Source organism: Artemia sp. Qi Xiang Cuo, chromosome 16, assembly GCF_049724085.1.
Source record: "Artemia sp. Qi Xiang Cuo chromosome 16, ASM4972408v1, whole genome shotgun sequence".
Taxonomy (NCBI): Eukaryota; Metazoa; Arthropoda; class Branchiopoda; order Anostraca; family Artemiidae; genus Artemia; species Artemia sp. Qi Xiang Cuo.
In genome coordinates this window covers 1,778,084-1,804,685 of record NC_142809.1, presented here as the reverse complement: position 1 = coordinate 1,804,685, position 26,602 = coordinate 1,778,084, and the positions used below count along the sequence as shown (strand labels likewise).

The 26,602-nt window shown below is 37.2% G+C and overlaps 1 protein-coding gene across 1 annotated transcript in view; it reads right to left on the bottom strand.

The window, feature by feature from the left end:
* Rim (Rab3 interacting molecule) overlaps positions 1-26,602 on the bottom strand; it is a 555,972-nt gene that overhangs the window by 442,596 nt on the left and 86,774 nt on the right. Inside the window, exons 3-5 of the mRNA XM_089102610.1 lie at positions 6,629-6,880; positions 5,221-5,710; positions 2,473-2,549 (exon numbers count right to left, since the gene is read on the bottom strand). Of these exons, the coding sequence (XP_088958736.1) occupies positions 2,473-2,549; positions 5,221-5,710; positions 6,629-6,880 (819 nt within the window). The remainder of the gene's footprint in view (positions 1-2,472; positions 2,550-5,220; positions 5,711-6,628; positions 6,881-26,602) is intronic.

Genomic DNA, 26,602 nt, shown 5'->3' with positions numbered 1-26,602 from the left:
ATATGACCACGGATTGTTCTTGGAGTCATCCTTATGAGCATAAAACACAGTTAATTACAATAAAAAACCAGACAGAAATTTGTCATTTAACATTTTTCATCCGAACGATTTGGTCTGTGCTAGCGCAGTTGATTGATCTCTGCTTAATGATATTGGGCCCAGGGTTTGATTCTAGCTGCTGCAATCCTGTTCAGACTTCCTGTACTGTTCCTGTTCAGTGTTCCTTTAAAATTACATTTTCAAGATAGACGTTTCCAACATATTTCAGGAGGAACGTAGAAATCCAGCTCTTTATGAAGATTAAATAAAAAAAACAAGTTTTTTAAACTGAAAGTAAGGAGCGACATTAAAACTTAAAACGAACAGAAATTATTCCGTATATGAAAGGGGCTGTCCCATCCTCAACGCCTCGCTCTTTACGCTAAAGTTTTTTATTGTTTAAAAAACTAAAGTTGTAAGACAGTCAAACTTTAGCGTAAAGTGCTAGGCGGTGAGGAGAGGACAGTCCCTTCTATATACGGCCTCTTTTTGGTCGTTTTAAGTTTTAATGTTGCTCCTTACTTTCAGTTAAAAAAAATTGTTTTTTTTATTTAATTTCTGATCGTTTTTTAGTTAATGCAGCTTTTATTTGCATAAAAATTTTACTTTTCTTTTGCTAAATGGATGTCTTTACAAATTAACTTACGTAACTAACTTCTATATTCGTATACTTTTCTTCTGGCAAAAAATACAGAGTTGCAGATTTTTGCAGATATGAGCTTGAAACCTATGTAATAGGGTTTTCTGATACGCTGAATCTGACGGTGTGATTTTCATTAAAATTCTTTCACTTGTAGGGGATGTTTCCCCCTCTTTAAAAAATCGAGTAAATTTTCTCAGGCTCGTAGCCTTTGATGAGTAACACTAAACTTAATAAAATTTATATATTTAGGATCAGCATTATAAACACATTCTTTCGATACATTTATTGACATCAAAATTCCGTTTTTAAAAGTTTCGATTACTATTGAGCCGTATTGCTTGTTTTTTTATTGTTTTTTTTATTACGTATATGTTATTACTTATATGATGGGGTTCATTCCTTAATCAAGACCACGGTCTTGAATTTAAAAGTTAAAAAAAAAATTTTATTAACAAAACCTAGAATCACAAAGGCCGTTTAATTAGAATAGATAGCTCATTTGAAAGCACTAAAAAAAAAATTGTAGCGTAAAGAGAGAGGTATTGACTTGGGGGAGAACCCCCTCAAAAGCGTTATAATTTCTGTTCTTTTTAAGTTCTAATATTCCTTCTTACATTTCAGTTGAAAAAACTTGTTTTTTTTTATTTAATTTCTGCTCGTTTTTTAAATAATGCTTGGAAATCCGGTGCCCCCTTCATAGAAATGTCCCGTACCCCAAAGAAACATCCTCTACGGAAATATGCTCCAGAATAACCCCCTCCTCTAGCCCCCCCCTTCAGAAAAAATCCTTCCTGAAAATGGTTGTATACTTCCCAATAACCAATAAATAATGCTGGCAAGTCCGGCGCCCGCTTCATGGCAATTTCCCTTCCCCCATGAAAACTTCCTTCATGAACAGATCCTCCAACATAACCACCGACTCACCCTTCCCTCCCACTACCAGAAAAAGAACCTCCTGAAAACTTCTGTATACTTCCCAATAACCAATACTATATGTTAACATTGGGTAAAGTTCATACCTTTTAGCCCTCCCTCTGGGAACTTCGGGGGATTAAGTCATCCTAAAAGACATATTTATCATATTTTCGACCATGCTGAACAAAATGGCTATCTCAAAATTTTGATCGGGTGATTTTGGGAAAAAATAAGCGTGGGAGGGGGCCTAGTTGCCCTCCATTTTTTTGTTCATTTAAAAAAGGTACTAGAACTTTTAATTTCCGGTCCAATGAGCCCACTGACGATATTCTACGACCACTGGGTCGGTATGGTCAACCCCTGGGAAAAAAAACAAAACAAAAAAAAACAAATAAACACGCATCAGTGATCTTTCTTCTGGCAAAAAATGCAAAATTCCACATTTTTGTAGATAGCAGCTTGAAACCTCTACAGTAGGGTTCTCTGATACGCTCAATATGATGGTGTGATTTTCATTAAGGTTCTATAATTTTTAGGGGGTCTTTCCCGCTTTTTTTGAAAATCAGCCAAATTTTCTCAGGCGCGTAACTTTTGATGGGTTTGACTAAACTTGATGAAAGTTATATATTTGAAATCAGCATTGAAATCTGATTCTTTTGATTTATCTATTGGTATCAAAAACCCGTTTTCTAGAGTTTCGGTTACCATTGAGCCAGGTCGCTCCTTACTTACAGTTCGTTACCACGAACTGTTTGATAAAAACCAAAATTAAAAAAATATATAACTTACAGCAATTGTTCTCCGGAACGACATTAAGGACGTTAAGTGAATAAAAAAACGGCCTTTCTTGAAAACAGAAAAAAAAAAACACTCACCGACACAAAGTTCTTAACTCGAGAAGTCACACTGTCTTCCTGCTTCCACGATTTATCACTCGAATTTTCAACTTCGCCTAAAAGAAAGACAAAATAAAAATAAAAGTATAAAAAATTTAAGATCCCGTTAAATTTTTGAGGCATAAATTCGTTTTGTTTTTGTTATTGATTAGCAACAACATATTCCTTTTATGTTTTTTTTATTCAGCTGCGGAACATCGTTTCGTATCGTACAGTAGGGTGTAATTTCTCCTTTCTAAGTTTATATAAGACTAGGTTTGCTTGGATTGAGTCTGTCACCTGTGATTGGATTTAAGTCAATTTTAATTTCTGATACGGAAGGGCAGCAGGGCCATATCCATAATTTTCTTTGGAGGGGTTACGAAAGGATTTTTTCCAGGGGGTAGGGGAGGGGGCTTACATTTAAAAATTCAAAAAACACATAAAAGATTTGTTCAATACCGCTCTCTAGGGTTATAATGAAAGATAGGTTTAGGTGGTTAGGGCACGTTGTGCGGATGAAGGATGACAGATTGCCGAAGATTTTTCTTTTTGGCCAACCATCTACGGCTAAACGAAAAGCAGGTCGTCCCCGTCTGCGGTGGGAGGACGTCATAAAGAAAGATTTAAAGGAAATGGGAATTTCGTGGGTGGGTGTAAAAAGGGAGGTTTTGAATAGATTGGGGTGGAGGAGGATCGTGCGTAGCTGTGTTGGCCTCAGGCGGCTTGGTACTGCGGTGAGTTGTTAGTAGTAGTAGTAGTAGATTATTTTATTATCCAAATATTAGTCAGATACGGCAGCTAGAATTTTGGTGAAAATGCGGTAAAAAAAAAATCTCAGGACCACTGAGAAAAAGTTATTCCTTGGTAGTTTGAACATTCGCTTCTTGAACTAATTTCTCTTCCCCAAGGGAAATAATGACACCCCTCCACCATTTAAAAATCAAAAAAGTACCAAGGACGATGAAAATGAATTCCTGATGGTTTGAATTGTTAAATGGAAAATTGCACAATCAAGCATATCTTAAAATTCAAAAAAATTTGTAATTCAATTTTTGATGAAAAAGTTCTGCATTTATAATTAAGCAGTTTTTGGTAATAGGAGGCACCATACTTAAAACACAAACATGGCTGAAAATCAGAAAAATAAAACCTAAGAATATAGGAAAGCAAACATGTCAAGAGGGTGTGCGTTTTATTGCATGTTTAGATGTCTTTGAAAATTCATATATTGTTAATGCCTGAATTTTTACGGACAAAAGTACTGTCAAAATTAACTAGTTTATTCTGATTATTGATTTTAATCGTTCTATGTGGCGATACTAAAAAAAATTGTGTTCCTAAGAACTTTCTAATTTAAAAAAAATTCGCACTCCTATATTGGCTTTTGAGTTTGTATTGACCCGAGATGGTTCCTTGGAGCTAGAAATGTTTTAAATCAGATGTTCTTTGTGCTTAAAAACATACAAATAACGCAAAATCTCAAAGTTGTTACAACTGTCTTCATACTTTATAAGGTCCAGTTATAAATATTTTCTTAGAACTTGGCCCTCCCTCAAGTACTGCACCCCTAGGAAAATGTGTTCATCTGCACCTAACAAGTTACTATTTTTCAAAAGAACAAACATACTTTGGGTGGTTGGTACTCTAGGGATGGCCTTTGAAAAAAACAAAGTGAAAACGAAACTCAGGTAAACTTAAGCTAAAGAATATATTATGCAAAATAACATGGCAGGAAAAGTGATTACATGAGCACTTTCATTAAGGAATTGGCTTGGATTCCAAAAACAAGTAAATTATTTCTTGGCCTTTTTCTTAGTTACTGTATGGCTGCCTCCCAGAAGCTTCTAAATTCCGTACCCGCATCCAAGTCTTGAAATGTAAATAATTTTTTAGACCACACTGCTTTCCCATTTACGAAAAATTAAGCAAGAAAAAACGGGTTTTAATTTTAAGAAAGTAGTGAAATAATAAATAACAACAAATAAACACTTACTTAAAAAATACTCCGAATATTTCGACACCATGTCCGGGAGCCTTTCTCAACAAAAAAACAAAAAAATTTGGTACGCTGAATTTCAAAAAAATAATCAAAAGGTTATACCCATTTTGTAGTTTTATTTCTTTTAAAATATAGTAGAGGGGGCAGTTGGTAAAATCTTGTTATTTGAAAATCTTGTTAAAATCTCACCTGACATTTTGGGGGACAGGGGGAGGGGATTATCAAGATTTTCCCCCGGGCACAAGAGAGGCCAGAAATGCCACAGTTTTAGAACCTTAGCTATTTGTTATGAAATCAAATAAAGCGTCAATACATCAAGAAAATATTTCCAAGTATATTTTTAATGTTAAGCTTAAGAGTTAAATGATTTGCAACACCAGAACATACGACAAAAGATTTACAAATAGTTATGTTCGAAGAAGTACGAGCTATTTCGTTTGGGGCTATATTTTAACAGTATTTTGGAAAGTTTTTATTTTTCACAATCCAATGGAAATTGATAATTTGTCATGGAAAATCTCTTACAAAATTAACCCAAATTTAAGAAAAAAGAAGAAAAATAATAAGAAGTACACAACGAACGTTTTTTTAAATAACTTTAGTTCGCTAAAAACACTACTAGCACTGTAAAATTTTTATTTAAATATATTATTGATTAATTAATTTTGTTTTGAGTGTTTATAGCCGTCAAAAAAGTTTAGTTTATTTTTTAATTAGTTAACTTTCTTTACATTGCGACCCAATACCTTTTTCACTAACAGATTCACTTTCAACTTCATAATCATCACAGCTGGTTCCGCCGCTTGTTGAGCGTAATTCCTCTTCGGAACTGGAAAGACTTCGTCTTCGAGGACGTCTGCCCATATTGTTACTTGAAGTGTCCGTCAAATTCTGGTTTGGTACCCTCGCTCTTTGACGAAAAGGTTTCGGTGGAGGGGGTCTCATATTTTCTGATTGATCTGAACTAAGACTATCATTTCTCATTCCTTCGCTTTCACTTAATTTACGTCTGTTTTCAGTAATTGATGGACGTCTGCCGAAATCAGTAGTTACTTCTAGTCTAGGTGGCTCATGATAGTTATTTTGATCTTGATAGCCTTGTGAGCGACCTGAGCGGCCATCAAAATCGTGCTTTTCACCAGTTGCTGAATATCGTCGCTGTCCACGTGAGACACATCTGTGAGCATCGCTCGGTTCTCGTGGCAGCTGTCGCCAATATGTTTGACTTTCGTTGCCCTAAAAATAAAATGACAATCAAATGGCTAATTTAAATGTATCTGTTGTAGCACCTAAAATTATCTGAGCATAGCATTAGTTAAGCTTTAGCATGGACAGTTGGGGGCTTGGTAGTCCGCATTCCATCCTCATTTGCAGAATACCTTCTTTTTTTAAGTTTTAAAATCATTACAATAAAAAATACTTTTTTATTTAATATTTGTTAAGAAAAAAAAAGCAAGGTCATATACAAGTTTGCTCTAGTAAAATGAAACTGATAGAACACTGTTAGAGTCCTAATACATAAGCGTAAATTTTCGCTAATAAGTTACAATACAACAGCATTTAAGCGAAGAACTACAAAAAACATTAAGTTTAGTTTTTAAATAACAGCACAAAGGAATTTCATTTTTAGGGATTGTCTCATGTAGGGGGTCGGCCAGGCAGTAAATTTAAAGATTGATATTGACTATCAATTTAGCTGATCAGACCTTCAAAAAACTCTTAAGTGCACAAAGCATGATAGAAATCAAACAATATCTATGGAATGTGAATTTACCGTATTCGACTTCGGACTTAAACAATATAGTAAGCATCATGTCAGCAGAAAAATTACTTATCAATAAGAAAGTTAAGTTTAATGACTGAACTTTTTCTTAGAAGAAGTTCAGAACTTTTTCTAGAAACCTGGTGTATTGTCACGTATGGTTCTAACAGCCGAAAGTATAAGAACCCTAACACGAAGTTGACAGTTTATTAGTATTTTAAAATCAGGTTAATAAAAAAAAACCTCATTAAAGCTTATGAAAAATCTGGAAAGTTAAGTGTATCATTTTGTTGCATGAATCAGCTGAGTGATTAAGCGTAATTAACTTTGCAGCGTAAGTAAGAAAAAAAAAAAACGACAACAGTGCAATAGCTTATCTTTATTTCACTCACCTGTAAGCTGTTTGTCCTTTGTAATACCATTCTTTCCATTGGTTTGTTATTTTCCTTCTCAGAACTTGTTGTCCTTTCCAACCTAGGCCTTTTATCACCCATCAAAGATGGGGTTGGGGTAGAAACAGGTGTTCCAGCGATACTTCCAGCTTCGGAATCCGGTCCTCGCAAGCTACCAGCCGTGTGTATCCATTGTCCAGTCTTTATTAATAGTTCTTGCTTTTTTCGACATAGTATGCACACCCATATTATCTAGAAACAAAAAAGGGTTAATTAAATCAGTTTTCTTGCTTATTACAAACAAATATTCTTGTTTATTGCTAACATTCTCTCTGAAAAATGCCTTTTGTCTGGTATTTCAACGGAAAAAGAAAAAATGAAAAAACAAAAAATTTGTCCCCCTTCTAGATTTTCATAATAGGTTTTACCCCTTCCCCTACATTCTCATGATTTGATGCCACTGATCATTTACACTAACAAAAAAAAACAAAAAACTAAGGAATAGACAATCTCATTAAATAACGGAAGAAAGCAACCGTATCACTAATAAAAAAAAAAAAAAAAAAAAATAATGAACATGCATCCAACAAAATATGAATAAATTAAACAATGTACACATAAAAATTAAATTATCTTCTATCTCTATACTTTGGCTCCTCCTCCTACAAAACAATTGGGATTGTAAATCATGCAATCTACCCACTGTTTACATACACAATTTATCATTTGTAAAGGGGAAGATACGTGCTGGTTGTCAAAAGGGCGTATCAGCATCTCGAGGATGGCCAAGTACATTAAGTTTAGAACAATATCGAAAAAACAGCTGAGGGTATTAAGATGAAACTTTCAGGGCATGTCCAGAGGGATGTATGAAAGCAATCAGAGGGCAGCCAGCCCCTCCCCATTTGCTGTATTTAGAGACCCTCTAGAGCACAGACTGAAATAGAAAAAAGAATATGCTCAAAAAAGTTAAAAGGTAGCTATGCCTTCGGGATGCCAAGCCTTCCACAGCTCCTGGGCAAGGGTTGCAAATTATGCAGTTCTCCTATTATTACACATATATACAGGATTTACCATCACGGAACGCGGATTGTTTGATCCTCGGTGTGGCCAAAAAAGCTAAACGTGTTAAGTTGAAACTTCAGGGAATGCTGTGGAAAAGGGTTCCTTGATAAAAGATTCAAAACAATTTGATCCTGGGTGTGTAAGAAAAGGCTAAAGGTATAAAAGTGAAACTTCCAGGACTACTATTGCTACTGCTACTGCGACTGCAACTGTGACTACTTGCAACTGCAACTTGACTATTTGTAACTTTGATTATTTCTACTTGCGACTACTTGTTAGTATGAATACTTGTGAATGCGATATGAACTGCTTGCGACCAGGACTATGACTGCTTGCGACTGCGACAGTGACTACTTGTGACTACCACTGTGTCTCCTTCCATGTGAAGCTCTAACTACTTGCGACTTTACCTATTTGCAACCACTGCAACTGCGAATACTAGTGACTGCGGCTACTTGTGACTGTTGCTGCGTCTAAGGCTAATTGTGATTGCGATTGTGACTACTTGTGACAGCAACTAATTGTGACTGTGACTATTTGTGTCTTCAAAAAATTGTGACCATGACTACTTGAAACTACGACTACTCAAGACTGCACATGCTTGCGACTTCGACTACTTGCAACAGGGAGAACTTGTGTCTGGGACTGCAACTACTTGTGTCTGCGAATATGAATGCAACTCGATTGCTATTGCGACTACTTCCAACTGTGACTTCAAACACTATGCCCTCTTTTCCCCAAATATATCCGAATAAAATTTTGCGATATCCATTTTCTTCAAAATGGTCCAAAGGACAAACAACTATGCCTCCTCGGTTAACAATCCCCCTCCTCTCCAGACCTCAGGACAAGGACCAAAGGTTATTCTAGCTGCCAATTGTTAACATATAAGGGTTTTATGGAAGGGGTAGTTGTGTAAACCTTGGAGGAAACTCGTTCGATTTGAAATCAGAAGTTCTAGTCCCCTTTATAGGGGTCAAAAGTGATCGTAGGGTAACCATCCCCTCCCATCCCATCCGTTTTTAATCCAAATGCATCTGATCAAAATTTTCAGATAGTCCTTTTGTTCAAAATAGTCCGAAAGCCAAATTACCATAACCAAAATCCCCCCAGGCCCTGGGCCAAGGGTTGTTGCTCATGCAAGCTACCAATTGCTAACAACGTGATTTTTTGGAGTTGTTTGTCGTATAAAATTTGGTGGGGATCATTTGATTGGAGATCGAAAGTTGTAGTTCCTTTTTTAAGACTCCTAAGTGATTCAAGGATACCCCCCCCCCCATCCACTCCCTTTTTTCCCCAAATGTATACGGACAAAATTTTGAGATAACAATTTTTTTAAATAGTCCAAAGGCCAGAAAACTATGTTTCCCGGGTTGAACCCCCCCCCAACCCCCAACCCCCAACCCCCAGAGCAAGGGCTGTAAGTTGTGCAAGTTGGTTATTACTAAAAAATTTTCTTTACATCCACAAAATAAGTTTTTCAAAGAAAAGCAAAGAGCTCCATTGAGCCAAAAATGAAAAGACTTTTTTTTTTACTTTAAAGCTCCTGCTGGTCGTCCAGTGTAGAGAGATATGTGACTCTTTGCTTCCATTCGAAACGGCCCTGCGCAAGCGTGACTGCTTCTTGGAGGTCAGTACCGATCATGGAGATGTACTGAGTAAGGCTGTCCCTCCACCTGAACCGGGGTCTCCCACGGGGGTGATTCCAGCCATATTCAGGGGAGGGGGTCAAAATTGAAAAGTGTACTGGTGCTTCTGCTGACATGCGAATTAAGTGGCCGAACCACCGTAGGGTTCTTACGGCAAGCTGACGAGAGTTGGTGGTCTAATCCGTTAGCATCGGCATTCGAGTGTTTGAGACGAAGTCGTACCACTTGATCCCTTCGATTCGTCTTAGGAAGTTTGTTTGGGCCAAATCTATGGCATCACGAACAGAAGCCGCAGCCTGCCAAGTTTCAGCGCTGTAGAGAAGGACTTGCGTTCCGGTCGTGTAGTAGATCCGTATTTTTGCTCGATCCGCTGGGCTTTGACCACATGGAACGGCATAATTTACAACCCTTGCCCCCAGGCTCTGGAGGGTTGTGCCAATGCCGGAGGCCGACCGAGAGTATTAAGTTCAAAATTTTAGGGTATGGGTAGGAAATGTTAAAGATAGATTTTAGAGTAAACAGCCCCCCTCATACTTGCACCTTTTTAGGCGTCCCCTCTGCTCAACACTGATCGAATATTTTCGCTATGCTTCCAGGAATAACATACGGTATGGCCCATACCCCCTAACCCCGGGGCAAGACGTGTTAAATTATCTAATTTTTCAATTGTGTACATGCATTATTTATCATTAGGAAAAGGAAAAACATTTGAGAAGGAATGGGGATTGAAAGTCCTACTCATGTTAATTTTTGCTCGTGTTGAGTTTGACACGGCCATTTATTGTAATTTCTGTTCGTTTCGAGTCCCTTTTATTTATTGGTAGTGATTTGTGGTAGTTTTAGCCTTGAATGATTACATGACTTTATTTCTGCTCAGTTTTGGCTTAATGGAGCTCTTTACTTTATTTTAAAAAGCTTGTTTTGTAGAAAAGTTTTTTAAATTAATTTCTGTACTTTTTTTTTATTGACATAGTCTTTTCATAGAAAAAAAAAAACATTTTATAAAGTTTTCTAATAAGAATTTGTTCTATAAGAATCCATATTTCGGCTTGCTATTTATATGTTGGAAAAACTTTTTCAACAATTTTTAATCTTGAAACAAATAGCATTGTTTAATTTAATTTTATACCTCTTCAAGTTGACCTGAAAAATAAAACTTAATATCATTCGCAAAAGATTCTGTATATACTCTTTAACAGCCTGGATACATTGACACTCTTTTTAATTGCATAATTCTGGAAGGATGACATGCTTAACATCCCTAGAAACATTGTTGCTGGATTGCTCTAGTACGCTGAACAAAATGGCTGTCTCAAAATTTTGACTGTATGTGTTTGGAAAATGAATGGGCTTGGGAGAAGGACTGCTTGCCCTCTGATCTCTTTTTACTCTGAAAAAGATTAATATTACTTTGAATTTTGAATCAAACTATCTCTTTGAAACGATTAAATGATATTTCTAGCTATTATAGAGTGGTGCTGCCTCTGATATTGCTTTTATGCCATTTTGAAAGCCTGCGTGCATACAGTTTTTTGTTTCATTGAAATTCTCCCTAAACGTTCCCTAAAATTTTTACCCTAGTACCCTTAGCGTCATAAGCTACAGTAACTGTAGTGTTACAGGTACAGTAACAGTACAGTAGCATAGGGCCTTGGCTAGCTCAAAATCCGCTTCAATTTACCCTTAAAGGTCTAACTTAATAATGTAAGCGGTTCTTGACATATTGCTTTGTCACATTTCTGAAAGTCCACATGCTCGTAGTTTGTTTTTATTTAGTCCAACATCCACCTAAATATTCCTTTAAAGTTTCAACTTAATACCCCTGACCTGAGTAGTAGCAATACTTGTGGTAGCATTAATAGCAATATACGCATTATTTCAGCTTTGATTCTTCAACACCCCCTTCAAGATTCGCCGAAGATTTCAACCTAATGCAATCAACTGTTCCTGAAGCATTTCTGATGCGTTCTCTTGACATCCTGTGTGGACATAGTCTGCTTCTATATAGTTCCATACAGCTTCAATATATCCAAGATTTTTTGCCTTAAGACCCATAGTTTTAAAAACAGTAGTAGTAGTATCGGTAGAATTGATAGCAGTAGCTCTTAGTTTTAGTGGCAATAGTAGTAGTAAAAGTAGTAGTTGAAGATAGTAGAAGTAGCAGTAATATCAGTAAAAACATTAGCATTGGGATTCAAATACTCTCTTTTGGTTGGTTGAACATCCCCCACAAGAAGCCCTGTTAGTTTCAACTTCAAACACATAACTGTTCCTAAGATATTGTTTTTATGCCCTTTTGACAACCTGTAAACAGACGGCGTGTTGTGATTCAGTTCACTTTCCATCCTCAAAATTCCTTTTAAAATTTCACCTTCATAGACCTAGGCTTAATTATGATAGTAGTCACGGTATTAGTTTTGATATTACTAGTAATAGTATCAATAGTAATAGCATTAGTAGCGGTAGCAGTAGTGGTATTATCCTATTGCCTTTTGGGCATTAGAATATCTCCCTCATCAAGTCCTTGAAGTTTCAACTTAATTCAATAACTAATTGATGTGACATTGCTGATATATCCTTTTTATAAACCTGTATCCTCATATACTTCTTGAAACATTCATCTCAATGCTCTTAGCTTTACAAGTAGTTGTAAGTAAAGAACGATGTGGGCACAATCTATTATTTATTTTTTCTTCTCCGTACCCGAACACTTCGTATCGAAGGAGTTGTCGTAGAAACTTCGAAAAGGACTCATTCGATAGGAAATCTAAAATTTTTAGATAGCTATTTTGTTCAGTGCTGTGGATTTCCAGATAGAAATTATATTTTTGAGGAGGACACTCCTCCACAGCCCTCAGTGCAGGGGTTGTAAGTTATGCCCAGGGGGAATATAATGTTTTTTATAGAAAGTGTTGTCGTAGAAACTTTAAAAAAGGCTCATTCGATTGGAATTTCAAAGGGCTAGGGCCTTTTTTAATAGTAGAAAGTGATTGGAGGGCAAATAGTCCCCTCCACGCCCATTATTCCCCCTAACACATCCAATAAAAATTTTGAGATAGCCATTTTGTTCAGCGTAGTTGATTTCCAGATATAAATTGTTTTTTTGAGGAGGACAATCCCCCACAACCTTCAGGGCAAGGGTTGTAAGTTGTGCCCTGGGGGCAAATAAGGCTTTCATAGAAGGCATTGTCGTAGAAACTTCAAAAAAGGCTCATTCGATTGGAAATTCAAAGGGCTAGTGCTCTTTTTAATAGTCGAAAGTCATTGGAGGGCATATAACCCCCCTCTCATGACCACCTTTCCCCCAAACGCATCCAATCAAAATTTTGAGATAACCATTTTATTCAACGTAGTTTTAAGTTCTGTAAATTAGGTCTTTTAGGATGACAACCCCCTCAACGCCCTCAGGGCAAGGGTTGTAAATTATGACCTGGGGGCATATAAGGTTTTTAATGATAGACTTATCGCAAAAACTTCAAAAGGGGTTCATTCCATTGGTAATATAGAGGGGATAGTGCCCTTTTAATAGTTGAAAGTGATTGGAGGGTAACTAACCCCCCTCTCACGCCCACCATTCCCCCAAACACATCCAATCAAAATTTTCAGATAGTCTTTTTTTCAACGTAGTAGAAAGTTCTGAAAATTAGTTCTTTGATTTGATTTGTTGGCATTAGGCAGGGGGATAGCGCTGCCTATGTAAAGAATGATGTGGGCACAATTGTTTTTTTCCTCTATACCTGGGCACTTCGTAACGAAGGAGTTATCGTAGAAACTTTGAAAAGGGCTCATTCGACTGGAAATTCGAGTGGCTAGTGGCCTTTTTAATAGTCGAAAGTGATTGGAGGGCAACTAGCCCCATCCCTCACGCCCATCATTCCCCCAAACACATCCAATCAGAATTTTTAGATAGCCATTTTGTTCACTGTAGTTGATTTTCAGATAGCGAATATGTTTTTAGGAGGAAACTCCCCCACAACCCTCGGGGCAAGGGTTATAAGGTTTTTATAGAAGGTGTTGTAGAAACTTAAAAAAAAAGGCTCATTCGATTGGAAATTCAAATGGCTTTACTACATCGCTTCCTATAAAAACCTTAAATGCTCCCAGGGCATAACTTTCGACTGGAAATTCAAAGGGCTAGTGCCCTTTTTAATAGTCGAAAGTGATTGGAGGGCAACTAGCCCCCCAACGCCCCTCATTCCCACAAAAACATCCAATCAAAATGTTGAGATAGCCATTTTGTTTAACCTAGTTGATTTCCAGACAGAAAATATGTTTTTGAGGAGGATACTACCCCACAACCCTCGGGGCAAGGGTTGTAAATTATGCCCTGGAGGAATATAAGGTTTTTATAGAAGGCGTCGTCGTAGTAACTTAAAAAAGGGCTCATTCAATTGGAAATTCTAAGGGCTATTGCCCTTTTTAATAGTCAAAAGTGATTGGAGGGCAACTAACCCCCTCTCACGCCCACCTTTTCCCCAAACACATCCAATCAAAATTTTGAGATAGCCATTTTATTCAACGTAGTTTTAAGTACTGTAAGTTAGGTCATGAGGACTCCTTTGTAACAAAGGAGTTGTCGTAGAAACTTTGAAAAGGGCTCATTGGATTGGAAATTTGAGTGGCTAGTGCCCTTTTTAATAGTCAAAAGTGATTGGAGGGCAACTATCCCCCCCACACCCATCATTCCCCCAAACACATCCAATCAGAATTTTAAGATAGCCATTTTGTTCAGTGTAGTAGATTTCCAGATAGAAAATATGTTTTTGAGGAGGAAACTTCCCCACAACCCTCGGGGCAAGGGTTTTAAGTAATGCTCTGGGGAGTATAAGGTTTTTATAGAAGGCGTTGTCGTAGAAACTTCAAAAAAGACTCATTCGACTGGAAATTCAAAGGGCTAGTGCCCTTTTTAATAGTCGAAAGTGATTGGAGGGCAACTAGCCACCGCCCACGCCCATCATTCCCACAAACACATCCAATCAAAATTTTGAAATAGCCATTTTGTTCAGCGTAGTTGATTTCCAGATAGACAACATGTTTTTGAGGAGGATACTCCCCCACAAACCTCGGGGTAAGGGTTGTAAGCTATGCCTCAGGACAAGGTTTGTAAGTTATGCCCTGGGGGCATATAAATTTTTCACAAAACGCGTTGTCGTAGCAAAAAGGGCTCATTCGCTTGGAAATTGAAATGGCTAGTGCCCGTTTTAATATTCGAAAGTAATTGGAAGGCAACTAAATCCAATCCAAATTTTTAGATAGCCATTTTATTCAACGCAGTTGAATATTTTTGAAATAAGGTCTCTAAGGATGACAAACCACTCCCCCCTCCACCCAAAACCCACAGGGTAAGGGTTGTAAGTTATGCCCTGGGAGCATGTAAGGTTTTTATAGAAAGCAATGTTGTAAAAACATCAAAAAAGGCTCATTCAATTGAAAATTAAAAGAGCTAGTGCCCTTTTTAATATTCGAAAGTGATTGGAGGGCAACTAGCTCCCTCCCACTCCCATCATTCTCCTGAACACATCTCATCAACATTTTGAGATAGCCATTTTGTTCAGCGTAGTTGATTTCCAGATAGACAATATGTTTTTGAGGAGGACATTCCCCTACAACCCTCGGGGCAAGAGTTTTAATTTGTGGCCTGGGGGCATTTAAGAACGATGTTGGCACAATGTATCATTTATTATTTTCTTCCTTTGGAGCAGGGCACTTCGTATTGAAGAAGTTGTCGTAGAAACTTTAAAAAAGGCTCATTCGATTGGAAATTCGAGTGGCTAGTGCCCTTTTTAATAGTCAAAAGTGATTGGAGGGCAACTATCCCCCCACACGCCCATCATTCCCCCAAACACATCCAATCAGAATTTTGAGATTGCCATTTTGTTCAGTGTAGTTGATTTCCAGATAGAAAATATGTTTTCGAGGAGGAAACTCCCCCACAACCCTCGGGGCAAGGGTTTTAAGTTATGCTCTGGGGAGTATAAGGTTTTTATAGAAGGCGTTGTCGTATAAACTTCAAAACAGGCTCATTCAACTGGAAAATCAAAGGGATAGTGCCCTTTTTCATAGTCGAAAGTGATTGGAGGGCAACTAGCCCCCCCCCCACGCCCCGCATTCCAACAAACACCTCCAATCCAAATTTTGAGATAGCCATTTTGTTCAGCGTAGTTGATTTCCAGACAGAAAATATGTTTTTGAGGAGGATACTCCCCCACAACCCACGGGGTAAGGGTTGTAAGCTATGCCTCAGGACAAGGTTTGTAAGTTATGCCCTGGGGGCATATAAATTTTTCATAGAACGCGTTGTCGTAGCAAAAAGGGCTCATTCGCTTGGAAATTGAAATGGCTAGTGCCCGTTTTAATATTCGAAAGTAATTGGAAGGCAACTAAATCCAATCCAAATTTTTAGATAGCCATTTTATTCTACGCAGTTGAATATTTTTGAAATAAGGTCTCTAAGGATGACAAACCACTCCCCCCTCCACCCACAACCCTCAGGCCAAGGGTTGTAAGTTATGCCCTGGGAGCATGTAAGGTTTTTATAGAAAGCAATGTTTTAAAAACATCAAAAAGGGCTCATTCAATTAAAAATTGAAAGAGCTAGTGCCCTTTTTAATATTCGAAAGTGATTGGAGGCTCCCTCCCACTCCCATCATTCTCCTGAACACATCCAATCAAAATTTTGAAATAGCCATTTTGTTCAGCGTAGTTGATTTCCAAATAGACACTCAAATGTTTTTGAGGAGGACACTCCCCTACAACCCTCGGGGCAAGAGTTTTAATTTGTGGCCTGGGGGCATTTAAGAACGATGTTGGCACAATATATCATTTATTATTTTCTTCCTTTAGAGCAGGGCACTTCGTATTGAAGAAGTTGTCGTAGAAACTTATATGCCCTGGGGGGATATAAGGTCTTTATAGAAGGCGTTGTCGTAGAAACTTTAAAAAAGGCTCATTTGTTTGGAAATTCAAAGGGCTAGCTACTTTTTTAATAGTAGAAAGTGATTGGAGGGCAAATAGCCCCCTACCCACGCCCATCATTCCCTCAAACACATCCAATAAAAATTTTGAGATAGCCATTTTGTTCAGCGTAGTTGATTTCCACATAGAAATAATTTTTTTGAGGAGGACACTCCCCCACAACCTTCAGGGCAAGGTTTGTAAGTTGTGCCCTGGGGGCAAATAAGGTTTTTATAGAAGGCGTTGTCATAGAAGCTTCAAAAAAGGCTCATTCGATTGGAAATTCAAAGGGCTGGTGGTTTTTTTTAATAGTTGAAAGTGATTGGAGGACAACTACCCCCCCCGCCTCTCATGCCCAGCTTTTCCCCGAACACATCCAATCAAAATTTTGAGGTAGCCATTTTATTCAACGTAGTTTTAATTTCTGTAAATTAGGTCTTTGAGGATGACAACCCCCTCAAAGACCTCAGGACAAGGGTTGTAAGTTAAGCCCTGGGGGCATATAAAGTTTTTATAGAACGCGTTGTCGTAGCAAAAAAGGGCTCATTCGATTTAAAATTGAAATGGCTAGTGCCCTTTTTAATAGTCGAAAGTAATTGAAAGGCAACTAACACCCCTTCCACGCCCACCATTTCCCCAAACACATCCAATCAAAATTTGGAGATAGCCATTTTGTTCCACGCAGTTAAAGTTCAGGAAATTATACCTTTGAGCAGGACACTCCCCCGACAGTCTTTAAGGCAAGGGTTATAAATTATGCCCTGGGTGCATATAAGTTTTTATTGAAATCTTTATCGTAGAAACTTGAAAAAGGGCTCATTCAATTGGAAATTCGAAGGTCTAGTACCCTTTATCATAGTCGAAAGTGATTTGAGGGCAAATAGCCCCCCCCCCTCGCTCGCCCACCTTTTCCCAAAACACATCTAAGCTAAATTTTTAGATAGTCATTTTGTTCAGTATGTGGATTTACAGATAGCAATTATATTTTTGAGGAGGACAATGGTTGTAAGTTATGCCCTGGGGGCATATAAGGTTTTTAATAATAAAGTTGTGTAAAAACTTCAAAAGGGGCTCATTCAACTGGAAATTGAGAGGGCTATTGCCCTTTTAACAGTTGAAAGTGATTGGAGGGTAAATAACCCCCCTCTCACGCCCACCACTCCCCCAAACACATCCAATCAAAATTTTCAGATAGCCTTTTTGTTCAACGTAGTAGAAAAATCTGGAAATTAGGTCTTTGATTTGATTTTATTTTGATTATATTTTTGAGGAGGACATTCCTATACAGCCCTCAGGGCAAGGGTTGTAAGTTATGCCCTGGGGGCATATAAGGTTTTTAATAATAAAGTTGTGTAAAAACTTCAAAAGGGGCTCATTCAACTGGAAATTGAGAGGGTCATTGCCCTTTTAACATTTGAAAGTGATTGGAGGGTAACTAACCCCCTCTCACGCCCACCACTCCCCGAAAAACATCCAATCAAAATTTTCAGATAGCCTTTTTGTTCAACGTAGTAGAAAAATCTGGAAATTAGGTCTTTGATTTGATTTGTTGGCATTAGGGAGCGGGATAGCGCTGCCTATGTAAAGAACGATGTGGGCACCATGTTTTTTTCCTCTATACCCGGGCACTTCGTAACGAAGGAGTTGTCGTAGAAACTTTGAAAAGGGTTCATTTGAATGGAAATTCAAGTGACTAGTGCCCTTTGTAATAGTCGAAAGTGATTGGACGGCAATTAGCCCCCACCCCCTCACGCCCATCATTCTCCCAAACTTATCCAATCAAAATTTTGTGATAGCAATTTTGTTCAGTGTAGTTGATTTCCTGATAGAAAATATATTTTTAAGGAGGAAACTCAACCACAACCCTCGGGGCGAGGGTTTTAAGTTATGCCCTGAGGGCATATAAGAACGCTGTTGGTATAATGTATCATTTTTTTTCATTTAGAGCAGGGCACTTCATATGGAAGGGGTCGTCGTAGAAACTTCAAAAGGGGCTCATTCGATTGGAAATCGAGAGTTCTAGTGCCCTTTTTAATAGTCAAAAGTGATTGGAGGGCAACTACCCCCCCCCCCCATCCATCATTCCCCCAAACACATCCAATAAAAATTTTGAGATAGCCATTTTGTTCAGCGTAGTTGATTTCCAATTAGAAAATACGTTTTTGAGGAGGAAACTCCCCCACAACCTTCGGGGCAACGGTTTTAAGTTATGCCCTGAGGGCATATAAGAGCAGGGCACTTCATGTGGCAGGGGTCGTCGTAAAAACTTCAAAAGGAGCTTATTCGATAGAAATCGAGAGTTCTAGTGCTCTTTTAATAGTCGAAAGTGATTGGAGGGCAACTATCCCCCCCCCACCAATAATTCCCCCAAAATTATCCATTCAAAATTTTAAGATAACCATTTTGCTCAGCGTAGTTGATTTTCAGATAGAAAATATGTTTTTGAGGAGGACACTCCCCCACAACCCTCAGGGGAAGGGTTGTAAGTTATGCCCTTGGGGCATATAAAGTTTTATTGAAAGCGTTGCCGTAGAAACTTCAAAAGGGCTCATTCAATTGGAAATTGAAAGGGATAGTGCCTTTTTTAATAATTGAAAGTGATTGGATAGCGACTAACGCCCCTCACACGCCAACCATTTTCCCAAACACATCCAATCAAAATTTTGAGATATCCATTTTGTTCAACGTAGTTGAAACTTCTGGAAATTAGGTCTTTTAGGATGATAACCCACTCAGAGCCCTCAGTGCAAGTGTTGTAAGTTATGCCCTGGGGGCATATAAAGTTTTTATTAAAAGCGTTGTCGTAGAAACTTCTAAAGGGCTCATTCAATTGGAAATTGAAAGGGATAGTGCCTTTTTTAATAGTTGAAAGTGATTTGATAGCGACTAACGCCCCTCACACGCCAACCATTTTCCCAAACACATCCAATCAAAATTTTGAGATATCCATTTTGTTCAACGTAGTTGAAAGTTCTGAAAATTCGGTTTTTAGGATGATAACCCCCTCAGAGCCCTCAGTGTAAGGGTTGTAAGCTATGCACTGGGGGCATATAAGGTTTATATAGAAAGTTGTCGCATAAATCATAGGCAGCACAATCGCGGTGCCTAAGTAAAGAACGGGAACACTCGAGAACAAGAAAAGAAACGGAGACTAAGTAAAGAGGAGTACACTCCCCCACAATCCTCAGGGCAAGGGGTTTATGTTATGCCCTGGGGGCATATAAGAACGATGTTGGCACAATGTATTATTTAATTACTTTTTCCTTTAGAGCAGGCCACTTCGTATCGGAGAAGTTGTTGTAGAAACTTCGAAAAGGGCTCATTCAATTGGAAATTGGAGTGACTTGTGCCCTTTTTAATAGTCGAAAATGATAGAATGGCAACTAAAACCCCTTCCACGTACACCGTTTCCCGAAACACATCCAATAAAAATTTTGAGATAGCCATTTTGTTCAGCGTCGTTGATTTCCAGATAGAAATTATGTTTTTGAGGAGGACAGTCCCCCACAGCCCTTAGGGAAATGGTTTTAAGTTATGCCCTTGGGGCATATAAGGTTTTTTATAGAAGGCATTGTTGTAGAAACTTCAAAAAAGGCTCATTCCATTGGAAATTCAAAGCTAGTGCCATTTTTAATAGTCGAAAGTGATTAGAGGGCATCTAGCCCTCCTCTCACGCCCCCCTTTTCCCCACACCCCTCTCAGCAAAACCGTGAGATCGCCATGTTTTCCCAGTAGTGTTCAGTTCTGGACATTCGGTCTGTGAGGATGACAAACCCTCCCACAACCCTCAGGGCAAGGGTTGTATGCCAACCCAGGGGGCATATAAGGGGGCATATATTTTTATATAACGCGTTATCGTAGAAACTTCAAAAACGGCTCATTCGATTGAAAATTGAAATTGCTAGTGCCCTTTTTAATAGTCGAAAGTGATTGGAAAGCAATTAAAACCCCTTCCACGCCCACCATGTCCCCAAACACATCCAATAAAGATTTTGAGATAGCCATTTTGTTCAACGCAATTCAAAGTTCAGGAAATTAGATCTTTGAGCAGGACACTCTCTCCACAGTCTTCAGGGCAAGGTTTATAAGTTATGCCCTGGGGGCATATAAGGTTTTTATTGAAATCTTTGTCGTAGAAACTTGAAAAAGGGCTCATTTGATTGGAAATGCAAAGGTTTAGTGCCCTTTTTAATCGTCGAAAGTGAATTAAGGGCAACTAACCCCCCTCTCACGCCCATCTTCTCCCCAAACACATACAATCAGTATTTTAGATAGCCATTTTATTCAACGTAGTTGAAAGTTTCGGAAATTAGGTCTCTAAGGATGAAAACCCCTCCCCCCCCTACAGCCCTCAGGGCAAGGGTTGTAATTTATGCACTGGGGGCATATAAGGTTTATATAGAAAGTTGTTGAATAAATCATAGGCAGCGCAATCGCGTTGCCTAAGTAAAGAACGGGGACACTCGAAAACGAGACAAGAAACGGGGACTAAGTAAAGAGGAGTACACTCCCCCACAATCCTCAGGGCAAGGGTTTTAAGTTATGCACTGGGGGCATATAAGAACGATGTTGGCACAATATATTACTTAATGTTTATTTCCTTTAGATCCGGGTACATTGTATCGAAGAATTTTTCGTAGAAACTTCCAAAAGGGATCATTCAATTGGAAATTGGAGCGGCTTGTGCCCTTTTTAATAGTCGAAAATGATTGGAAGGCGACTAACACCCCTTCCACACCCACCGTTTCTCGAAACACATCCAAATGAAATTTTGAGATAGCCATTTTGTTCAGCGTAGTTGATTTACAGATAGAAATTATGTTTTTGATGAGGACAGTCCCCACAGCCCTTAGGGATAGGGTTGTAAGTTATGCCCTTGGGGCATATAAGGTTTTTTATAGAAGGCGTTGTCGTAGAAACTTTATAAAAGGCTCATTCGATTGGAAATTCAAAAGTCTTCAGGGCAAGGTTTATAAGTTATGCCCTGGGGGCATATAAGGTTTTATTGAAATCTTTGTCGTAGAAAATTGAAAAAGGGCTCATTCGATTGGTAATGCAAAGGTCTAGTGCCCTTTTTAATAGTCGAAAGTGATTTAAGGGCAACTAACCCCCCTCTCACGCCCATCTTTTCCCCAAACACATCCAATCAATGTTTTAGATAACCATTTTATTCAATGGAGTTGAAAGTTTCGGCAATTAGGTCTTTAAGGATGAAAACCCCTCCTCCCCCCCGCAGCCCTCAGGGCAAGGGTTGTAAGTTATGCACTGGGGGCATATAAGGTTTACACATACACATCCAATCAATATTTTAGATAGCCATTTTATTCAACGTAGTTGAAAGTTACAGACATTAGGTCTTTAAGGATGAAAACCCCTCCCCCCCAAAGCCCTCAGGGCAAGGGTTGTAAGTTATGCCCTGGGGGCATATAAGGTTTTAATTGAAAGCATAGAAACTTCAAAAGGGCTCATTCAATTGGAAATTGAAAGGGCTAGTGCCTTTTTTAATAGTTGAAAGAGATCGGAGAGCGTCTTACGCCCCTCTCACGGCCACCATTTTCCCAAAAACATCCAATCAAAATTTTGAGATATCCATTTTGTTCAACGCAGTTGAAAGTTCTTGAAATTAGGTCTTTTAGGATGATAACACCCACAGAGCCCTCAGTGCAAGGGTTGGGTTGTAAGTTATGCCCTGGGGGCATATAAAGTTTATATAGAAAGTTGTTATAGAAATTTCAAAAACGGCTCATTTGACTGGAAATTAAAATTGTCCTTTTTAACTGTCGAAAGTGAGTGGAGAGTAATTAACCCCCTCTTACGCCCACCATTTCCCCAAAAACATTCATTCAAAGTTTAGAGATAGCCATTTTGTTCAACATAGTTGAAAGTTCTGGAAATTAAGTATTTAAGGATGATAAACCACCCAGAGCCCCAAGGGCAAAGGTTGTAAGTTCTGCCCCGAGTGCATATAAGGTTTTTATAGATAGAGCTGTCGTAAAACTTCAAATGGGGCTCATTAAATTGGAAATTGAGAGGGCTAGTGCCCTTTGTAATAGTTGAAAGTGATTGGAGGGTGACTAACCCCCCTCGCATGCCCACAATTCCTCCAAACACATCCAATCAACATTTTCAGATAGTCATTTTGTTCAACATAGTAGAAAGATCTGGAAATTAGGTCTTTGAGAATGACACCCCCCCCCACCACTCAGGGCAAGGGTTGTAGGTTATCCCCTGGGGGCATATAAGGTTTTTATTGAAAGCGTTGTCGTAGAAACTTGAAAAGGGCTCATTTGATTGGAAATTGAAAAGGCTGGTGCCATTTTTAATAGTTGAAAGTGATTGGAGAGCGACTACCGCCCCTCTCACGCCCACCATTTCTACAGACACATCAAATCAAAATTTTGAGATAGCCATTTTGTTTAACGTAGTTGAAAGTTCTGAAAATTCGGTCTTAGAGGATGACAACCACCCTAACAGACCTTACGGTAAGGGTTATAGTTTATACCCTTGGGGCATATAAGGTGTTTATAGAAAGCGTTGTCGTTTCCAAAAGGGCTCATTCGATTGGAAATCGAAGGGCCTAGTGCCCTTTTTAATAGTGTAAAGTGATTGGAAGGCTTGACATTTTTATATTAAAGATCGATGTGGGTATAATGTATTGTTTTTTGTTGTTGTTGTTTTTTAGACCAGGGCACTTTGTATCGAAAGAGTTGTCGTGGGAACTTCGAAAAGGGCTCATTCAATTGAAAATAGAAAGGGCCGATGCTCTTTTTAATAGTCGAAAGTGATTGGAAGGCAACTAATCCCCCTTCCACTCCCACCCTTCCACGCCCATCCTCCCATTTGCCCATTATGTTTAGAAACTATATGTTGCCTTAAGATGAAATCAAAATGCACTGGATAATGTCAATTCCCAATAAGGCATCTCAGCAGTATCCCAAGAACGACTAAGGGTATTATGTTCAAACTTTCGGGGCTACTTCTGCTCTTAAAATATAACCAAATTAAAATAGTGTAAGTGTATCCACGCTATCAAAGAAAGTAAACAGATTTTTTTTCAAATGGTATCAAGTTTTCCATTTCAGGTTAACTAGAGGAGGTATGAAACTAAATCATACAGTACTATTTGTGTCCAGATTTTTAAAAGGGTGTATGTTGTTAAAAATTGCTGAAAATTTTTCTCCAGCATACATATAGCAGGCCAAACTATAAAGTCTTAAAATAAGAAAAGAATTAAAGTATTATTTTATTTTTTCCTGAAAAGACTGTGTCAATATAAAACGAACAGAAATTAATTAAAAAAACTTTTTCCACAAAATAAATTTTTCAAATAAAATTAAAGAACTCCATTAAAAAAAAAATGAGCAAAAATAAAATCAAATAATCTACCAAGCGTGAAACTACCCCAAATCAGCATCGATAAATAAATGAAACCCAAAACTAACAGAAATTACAACAAATAACCGAGTCAAACTCAAAACGAGCAGAAATTAACATAAGTTGGGCTCAAAACCTTTATGCCTTCCCGTGGCCAGAACAAAATTTGCACTTTACTGAAAAAATGCAAATGAATGTGCACTGTCAGTTTAATTTACGTATACTGATATTTAGTAATCAAACCGTTAATATTATTTGATTTATTAAAGTTATAAAAGTAAAAACATTTATATTTTTCAGTAAAAGGTAAATTTTTTTCTGGTCTTGGGAAGGCATAGGGGTTTTTGGCAAAATACATTTTGCCCAAATCGTTCTTTACTTAGGCAGTGCTATTGCGCTGCCAAAAGATATGAAATATCATTTTTTTTTTCATGAAAAAGAATATATTTATAAAAAACAAAAGTAATTTAATTTGAAAAGCCTTTTAAACAAAAAAAGGCTTTCAAAGAAAAGTAAAGAGCTCCATCAACCAAAACTAAGTACAAATAAAGTAAAATAATTTTCCAATCGTAAAAATACCCCAAATCACCATAAATAAATAAATAAAACACAAATGAACAGATACTACAACAAATGCCTTCTCAATGACCTTCTCGAGACCAGAACATAAATTGTACTTTACTGAAAAAAAAAACAAAAAAAAACAAAAAAACAAATGAACGTGTATTTTCAACTTAATATACATGTACTGATGTTTATTTCTTAAAGTTTTAATAATTTTTCACTTACTAAAGCTAAAAAGTGAAAAAAATTTAAATGTATTTGTTTTCAAAAAAGTACAAATTATGTTCTGGTCTTCAGAGGGCATGGTACCACCAGCTCTACTCATGTTAATATCTGCTGGTCTTATGTTTTTAAAATTATTTCTTGAAGAAAAGACTGTTTTCGGCAGAAAATTAGATCAATTATTTTTAATCAGCTAGTTATAACACATTGGATATGCACCCTGTCTGCTTGACTGCAGCATTATATTAAGTAAAATACCGTTCTAGACTAGGACATTTTGACCTTTTTAAAATACAAAACAAATGCCATTGGTACTATTTCAACTACAAATAAAACATTGAAGTTACAATGATGCCAATTCTTTGGAATTTTGAAATAATTTGCTACTTCTAACCATTACGATTTATTGCCTAGTTGACTCGATAAAGTCCTCTATAACTCCCTCTAGTGCTTTAAATTCTGTTAGAAGAGGTCAGCGCTACTAGACGTTTAGTATTGATTAGTCTTCCCTTTCACCGCAATAATCCTCTATTGAAAAATTTTTAAAATAAAATTTTATGTTTTACAGCAAATAATAAGACAAAAATTCATTTTTCTTTAAAGATTATTTTTTTTATGTTTATGAAGTTAAATTTGCTTTTGGTCAAATGAATTAATTATGCTAGAAATTCAAAAGTGGCATTAAGAAAAAAGATAGATAATAGGAATTAAACTGGTGGGTGGCACTAAACTAGAATATGGTCAATTTTAATCTCTTTGTATGTCACGTTAACATTTGATTAAACTTCTGCCCATTTGTGTACTCTGAAAGAATGACCTACCCTTTAAACAGTTTTGCGTTCTAGAGATTAAAAAAAAGAAGAATATACCGAACTATGAATCCATGACCTCAAGATCTTAATCCAAATTGCCCAGTCCGACCAATCCAGTATTTTTGTTTGATTCCGAGTTCAAAAGGGAAAACTTAATTAATCTCAGGAAAGGGTGATAAACTTTTGAAACTCTTGCGTCAATATTTCATATAATATTATATATATATATATATATATATATATATATATATATATATATATATATATATATATATATATATATATATATATATATATATATATATATCTATATATATATATATATATATATATATATATATATATATATATATATATATATATATATATATATATATATATATATATATATATATATATATATATATATATATATATATATATATATATATATATATATATATATATATATATATTTGTTCATTTCAGAGAAATGAACAAATATTAGAATATATAATTTTTTCATTTCAGAGAAACTAGAGAAACTTCAAGGAAGCATATGTGGCTCTACGCATAATCAAGAAGTTTAAGGTGCTTGCAGTAGTTCTGTTAAAGTTACCAGAAGAAATTTTAATGCTCCCAAAACTGGGACAATCCCAAAAGTAGAGGTTTTGTTTAATGGGTAGGGGATAGTGGCTTACCCAAGAACTTCAAAAAAACAAAGATTACGGATCTAAAAATCATAAAAAAGATCGTTAAAATATCGATATCTTTGTGTAAGGGTGGTAGAAGGGTGTTGAAGACCACTTCTCTCCATGCGCATGTCCCTGGGCTTGCGTTTGCACGCCAAAATGTGCAGAACAAAAATGTACCTCAGAATCACAAATAATTAATAACATCCCATTTTAAGACCTGGTTTTATACAAGACCCCTTCTATTCCACCAGTCGGCAGCAATAACAAATATACCTAAAATACAAGACAGGGAGATGGTTACTAAAATTAATAATACAAAAAATAATTTTTTTTTTGTTTCGATTGAAAAATAAGTCATATACTCGGAAGTGAGTCTGCTTAAGAATCCGAGGAAATGTAAGACATTGAAAAAAAGAAAAAAAGAAGCAAGATCACAACCAGTGGAAAGAGTAAAATGTAAATATTTGGGTCGGTACCTCTGGTTATCAGTCATCAGTGACAAAAAGTAGATGGAATATAAACACAACTTAAACTTAACCATTCCTGGTACAAATCAGTTTCCACTTCAATCTGCCCTCCTCAACTTAGCAATATAACTAAAAAATTTGACTCAATCGCTTTTGTCAAAAATGATAAAAGTTAAACTCAAACAAAACATTT